At 39.3% G+C, this 6,957-nt stretch overlaps 1 protein-coding gene across 3 annotated transcripts in view; it reads right to left on the bottom strand.

Annotated features, from left to right (window-relative positions):
- Nucleotides 1-6,957, bottom strand: part of SGCZ (sarcoglycan zeta) — a 389,983-nt gene that overhangs the window by 9,579 nt on the left and 373,447 nt on the right. For all 3 annotated transcript variants that reach the window (XM_026648155.1, XM_026648157.1, XM_026648156.1), the window contains one exon: nucleotides 3,288-3,411. In XM_026648155.1, coding sequence (XP_026503940.1) covers nucleotides 3,288-3,411 — 124 coding nt within the window. The remainder of the gene's footprint in view (nucleotides 1-3,287; nucleotides 3,412-6,957) is intronic.

The raw sequence follows: 6,957 nt of genomic DNA, 5'->3' as shown, positions 1-6,957 counted from the left end.
TGGGCATCTGAGTGCTAAAGACAAGCACACTCCTGTGAGCTGTTTTTGGGTAAACTTGCAGTTTTGGGACAAGTGATTCAGACCCTGAGTCTGTGTTGGAGCCAGACAGGAGTTGCTGGCTCAGCAAGACAGGGTGCTGGAGCCCTAAGCTGGCAGGGAAAACAGAAGCAGGGGTAGTCTTGGCACATCGGGTGGCAGCTCCCAAGGGGGTTTCTGTGATCCAACCCGTCACAGTCACTAATCCTAACATGGCCACATAGGACACATTATTTTTGCCCTCTCCTCCTCCTCAGCTGCTGACGTGAGAGAAGAACTGCACAACCTGTATTCTCCACTGTAAGAAAGTGGATGGGAAGGTGCTAAGAATGGGTGAGGAGTGGATGGGGAGTGGGCAGAGCCACAAATTCACTCCCTCCACCCAGACACAATGACCAGTGGAAATAGTGGAAGAAGCATATATGTGGGGAAATAAGCTATGCCCCCAAAGAGTGAAGTAGCTTAGGTACCCCTCAGCTAGCGGGAATCATGGGAGAAATGGTTACTGTGACATACCTTTAGGGTGTCCCTTTGGCTACATGCTGTCCTTTGCAGAACGCTGAGCCTAAAGGTTTAGTTTTGCTCTAAAACAGCTGTTTTCCTTGTGTCATTTGAAATGCATCATATAAGTTCCTTTTCTTTAAATGAGATTTTCTGAGGGTTGCACTAGTATGAGAATAACTTCTTAAGGGATTGTGGGAAGAAGTGGGTTTTGGAGAAAAATTGAAAAGAAGGCACAGAACAAGAGTGGAGAATCTAGGCTTAGTGCCAGAAAAATTATCATTGTGCTTTAAGTATGCTGCATGGAAATTAAAGATCCCTTGAAAATTTTCATAAAAGTAGAGCTCTGACCCAGAGTCCTTGGCCACAACATTCCTGTATGTATTGTAATACACTACGCTGTGTAATGGTTGGTGGCTACCCATCACCACAGATGTGGGTATATTTCAAAGCTGTTATACTCATTTTGTATAGTTTGTGAAACATTTGGGATTCTTTGGTGAAGCTGTGATATATAAACACAAGGAGACAGATTTTCAAAAGAGCTCAGTTCTCAGTTAGGTACCTAAATGAAGTGGCCAGATTTTCAAAAGTACTTAGAACCCAGCAATTCCCACTAAGAACAATCTGAAAATCTAGCCACTTCACTGAATTGTCTAGTTGGGAACTGAGCTCTCAAGATGCTATTGTCCAAGATTTCTTAATATTACACCTCTACCCCGATATAACGCGACCCAATATAACACGAATTCAGATATAATGCGGTAAAGCAGCGCTCTGGGGGGCCAGGGGTGCGCACTCCGGTGGATCAAAGCAAGTTCGATATAACACGGTTTCACCTATAACACGGTAAGTTTTTTTGGTTCCCGAGGACAGCGTTATATTGGGTAGAGGTGTATTTCATTTTTAGGTACGAAAATTAAAAGATTCCTTCTCATTCCCGTAATCTTCCAGTCACCACTATCACACATTAACTGAGTTACAACAAAACCAAGGATCTGATTCTCATTTTGCTCTGGTTGCATTTTATACCCACTTTGCACAGGTATAAATGACCACACAAGTGGAGAGTCCTGCCCCAAAAATCTATTCATACTGAACTGATCACTGAAATATCACATGGATGGTGTGGTATATCATTGAAGTAGAGCTTTCAATCTCTAAGAGAGGCAACAACAATTTAAGGAGAGAGAGCAGTTAAACCGAATTGGGGAAAGTTAGAAAATATAACACCTCTTCCTTTCTCAGGCCTTGTCAAGATATCATTCCAAATTTAAGATTCATTGATTGGGTCCAAAATTTCAATTTAACTCTCTCTGTGCACATTCACACAACGTAATTGTGTATATATGCAAAATCCTAGCTCATACCTGCCTCTGTACCAGGGGAAACTTGTCCTCTGCTGCTATGTTAAGCAGCATTCTACGCCATGCTATTTCTAGGGCAAATATTCACATCTGTATTTTCATAGAATCATAGAATCATAGAATATCAGGGTTGGAAGGGACCTCAGGAGGTCATCTAGTCCAACTCCCTGCTCAAAGCAGGACCAATTCCCAACTAAATCATCCCAGCCAGGGCTTTGTCAAGCCAGGCCTTAAAAACCTCCAAGGAAGGAGATTCCACCACCTCCCTAGGTAAAGCATTCCAGTGCTTCACCACCCTGCTAGTGAAATAGTGTTTCCTAATATCCAACGTAGCCCTCCCCCACTGCAACTTGAGACCATTGCTCCTTGTTCTGTCATCTGCCACCACTAAGAACAGCCGAGCTCCATCCTCTTTGGAACCCCCCCTCAGGTAGTTGAAAGCAGCTATCAAATCCCCCCTCATTCTTCTCTTCTGGAGACTAAACAATCCCAGTTCCCTCAGCCTCTCCTCATAAGTCATGTGCTCCAGACCCCTAATCATTTTTGTTGCCCCCGCTGGACTCTTTCCAATATTTCCACATCCTTCTTGTAGTGTGGGGCCCAAAACTGGACACAGTACTCCAGATGAGGCCTCACCAATGTCGAATAAAGGGGAACGATCACGTTCCTCGATCTGCTGGCAATGCCCCTACTTATACAGCCCAAAATGCCATTAGCCTTCTTGGCAACAAGAGCACACTGTTGACTCATATCCAGCTTCTCGTCCACTGTGAGCCCTAGGTCCTTTTCTGCAGAACTGCTACCTAGCCATTCGGTCCCTAGTCTGTAGCAGTGCATGGGATTCTTCCGTCCTAAGTGCAGGATTCTGCATTTGTCCTTGTTGAACCTCATCAGGTTTCTTTTGGCCCAATCCTCTAATTTGTCTAGGTCCCTCTGTATCTGATCCCTACCCTCCAGCGTATCTACCACGCCTCCCAGTTTAGTGTCATCTGCAAACTTGCTGAGAGTGCAGTCCACACCATCCTCCAGATCATTAATAAAGATATTAAACAAAACTGGCCCCAGGACCGACCCTTGGGGCACTCCGCTTGAAACCGGCTGCCAACTAGACATGGAGCCATGTTAACATTGTTAACATTCTTTTTCCTAAGAGAAATGGTGTGAATAAAATTTAACCATTCACATGTTTTTTTAGAAAGCAAACAAAGAATAATTCATGAGCCAGGCTGGAGTAAATCCACTTTTAAATTCAGGCAGCTGCAGAGAATTTCTTACCGTATACACCTGATTCTTACATACAGTATCACTTAAATAGTTTCTTTATATTATTTACTTTTTTTGATGGACAGAACTGCATAGTATTTCATTGCAGACTGAGCTTACCTCCCCTTCCGTGGACTGCAAGTGCAATTCTTTCCTACACGTTGCCTTTAAATCTCCTGCAGCTGCACTAACTTGTACTCCCCTGGGAGCTTCCATTATCAAAGATCTAGTTGGAGACTCAAGTCTGAAAAAGAAAAGTATCCATTAATAAAAAACCCAATCCTCATATAAACAGCATTTGCTGATGAAAATCCATTGTCAAGACAAAGAAAATGAAAAGTGAATTGTTGCATGAGTGGTTTATTTATTATTCTTTGTGACTCCGATTCAAGAAAGCACCTAAGCATGCACTTAAGCCCATCATTGTCCAAGAAAGTACTTAAGTACGTGCTTAACTTTAAGCAATGGGATTTATGCACGTTTGCTGTACTGCTTAGGGACGCTTTCTTGAACTGAGGCCTAATTTAGTTGATAGTTGCTCCAAGACTGAATTGTGGTTAGTACAGATATGCTGCTTTCTATTGTGACTGTATGCTGAAAAGCAATGTCTAACCTGTGTATGCAATGCCAGATATACATCTAAACAAAATCCAAATTGAAATGTTTCCTTTGAATTTTTTAACAACCGTTTCAATTCTGTTGGACCTCTTCTTCCTTCACAACATACAAATAACTCCTACTAACTGCACTGGAGCTACTCACTTGCTTGGGGATGAGGAGGTGATTGAGGAGTGAGAGATTGATTAGGCCCTCAGCCTATATTACTCTGCTTTCTGAATACATTTCACCCCCTTCTGCAAACTGCTCACTGACCTCTTCAACCCCACAATATCTGCCATATTCTCTGTATCACTTCTCATTGCAATTACCACATTTCTCTTTTTGTCCGTCTCTAGTTCCCCCTTCTCTCTCTCTCTTCTTTTCCTCACACTCTCTGTTCTCAAGATCCTGGACCACTCAAAGCCAAGGGGTGAGCTCTCTGCACAGCTAGCTCACAGTTCTCTGCTACTGAGAGTTGTAGTGGTGAGGATTTGTGGTGATGGTGCTCACATGCAGGGCTTAAAAGGACAGATGGTCTAGTGGACAGGGCCCTGCACTGGGATTCAAGTGGCGTGGATTCAATTCCTGGATCAGCCAAAGACTTATCATGTGATCTTATTTAGAATGAGCAAGCTTGAACAAATCACTTAATCTACACAGTAGCTCAGTTCTCCATTGTAAAATGAGGATAGTACTGCCTAACCTCACATGGGTGTTATGAAGATGAAATCCATTAATAATCATGAGGTGCTCAGATACTATCACAACGAGAGCCAGTTCATCACCTAGATAGATAGCTGGAAGAAAAGTGGCTGAAGTGGTTTGTTCCTCTGCATTTTCCTTCTATCAGTTTGATCCCTGAGTAGTAGTTCATAATCACCCAGAAGTATAACAAAATGTATTTATAAGGGGATGAAGAAAGGAATTGTTTGATATAAAGGATTTGCCAGCTAAAGTCAACTGAAATAGCTATTAAGTAGCATAGACAACTGGGTTTAGGCGTATTGTAATGTTTTATTTATTTATTTATTTTGCAGACAGGAGATAGCAGTCATGGATTATGTTCCTGAAGCCAAAAATACCACATTACATCAGGGATAATGGAGATGAGGCATGAGTTGAATGTCATGAAGACAGCATCTGTAAAATATTTCTGACTGCTGGGTGTCACCAGCACTCAATGGGAATAAATCTGAAAGCAATTATTTGAAAGTACAAAATATAACTTAAATATGTTGTTCAGATATGAAATGATCAGGTACTAAGCATTTTAGATACCTGTGTTTAAAGGCAAATGCAAAACATGAACACATTATCTTCTGTTAAAGAATGGGAAAGAGAGCTTTTTTGAAGACACATGTAACATTCTTTGTGCTCAATGATTTTGTTTCATGAAAAATGAAGCAGCAACTAGTCCTGATTATTAATTATGGTTATCACCAACATAAAGCACATAAAGGAACAAAGAATGGAAAATGGAGGTAAAGGGGAAAAAAACCTCTAAAGGAAGGAAGGAAGCTTAAAACATCAATTGTTAAAAATGACAGTTAATGGGAATCACTATGAAAAATACACTCTCTTTAAAAGGACCCACATTTACGTTTGAAAAACATGATTGATCCTTTCATTCATCATTTTGGGGTAATTATATTATTATTGCTATTATACATAAAGGCAACTGGAAAGTATCTAACTTTTGTATTCTGTAGTGAATTCTCTTTATTCTTTTTTTTTGTTTGTTTAAATAGATAGGTGCTAGTAAAAGATTTTGTGGCTACTTTCACCAATGCAAAAGAATGTAAATATTCATGATATTGTCATATAAATAAACAAAAATCTCTAATATGTAGTTATATATTCTATTTGTTTATCATCATTCTCATTCTTTTACCATTCTTGTATATCAAGAACAGAGACCTGTATATATAATATATATTTTGTAATTATCATAATTTTATTCTACACTTTTGACATGTCTTTTTTTTGAGCATCAAATTGCATTCACCTGCAGTAACCAGAAGCCAATCTAAATTGTTTTCATAGGAAATTTAGGCCACAGTTTAGCAGTCTGATCCACAAACACACAAATGTTGGTCTGTGCAGATCTGATTGCAGAAATATACATATTATCCATTTAGATATTTTATTAATGTTATAGAGTGAGCTTTTAAAAAAATGTTAACTATTGGCATAATTCAATTTTACTACCGTTTATTACTATTTATTTTACTACTCAGAATATTTCAATGTGTGTAATGTTATTTAGAACTTTATTTTCTATCATCTCTATACCTCCTGAGTTACCTTTATCATCTCTTAGTCAGGAGGATATAACTGCCCTCTGTTATATGTATTGCGCTGAATGGATGACATTAACAATTCCACATTACTGCTGGCTTCAGAAAATCTAAACCACTATTGATTTTGCCTGGAAGTTTTCCAGTAGAAGGTATAGTGTTGCATACGCTGATCTGTGTTGGGTAATATCTTTCACAGCACTGTAATCTTTTCTATAGGATCACTAACAATTATTTGCAATAAACATGCCACAGTGCAGCTCAGAATTGTCTACTCTAGTTTCAACATGATTAGCCAATTTTCCACCAGTTTTATGAAACTGGTAAGTGACTGATTGCATGAATCTAAAAGATCTGAACAATGAATTCCTGAAGAATCTATTAATATTGTATTTCTGTGCACAGTTGAAAGAAATTTGAGCATTTTCAGAAAACAAAAGAATGTAAGCAGTTAATTGAAATTATTAATTTCAGCAATGTGATGTATAGATGAATTGTTGAGATGATTTGCAGTGTAGTTTTAAAAAGCTATCTACTAGTACAAATGATTTTTCTCATCTTTTTACAGTTACTTCTGTATTTTTATTATTCTTTTACTTATTATACACCTGGAAAGAATCTTAGGGGCTGTGTGACCTGAAACTATCAAATAAAAAAGTAAAAGCCTATATGTTCAGAGAGATTTTTTCCTCAGTAGGTGTTGCCAGGGGATACTCAGACCCGTGATATAGAATAACACTTGTTGTTTGTCTCAGTCCTATTTTCTAAAAGCTTTTATCTTTGCCATAAACCTATTGCAACATTGCATGATACCATATTCATGTCTCTAAAAATGCATAATTTAAATGGCAGCAAACAGGGCCGGCTCTGGCTTTTTCGCCGCCCCAGGCGAA

This window comes from Terrapene carolina, unplaced genomic scaffold (assembly GCF_002925995.2).
Source record: "Terrapene carolina triunguis isolate 2854851 unplaced genomic scaffold, T_m_triunguis-2.0 Scaffold66, whole genome shotgun sequence".
NCBI lineage: Eukaryota > Metazoa > Chordata > Testudines > Emydidae > Terrapene > Terrapene triunguis.
The sequence above is the reverse complement of the archived record's forward strand: the minus strand, read 5'-3'. Positions and strand labels throughout refer to the sequence as shown.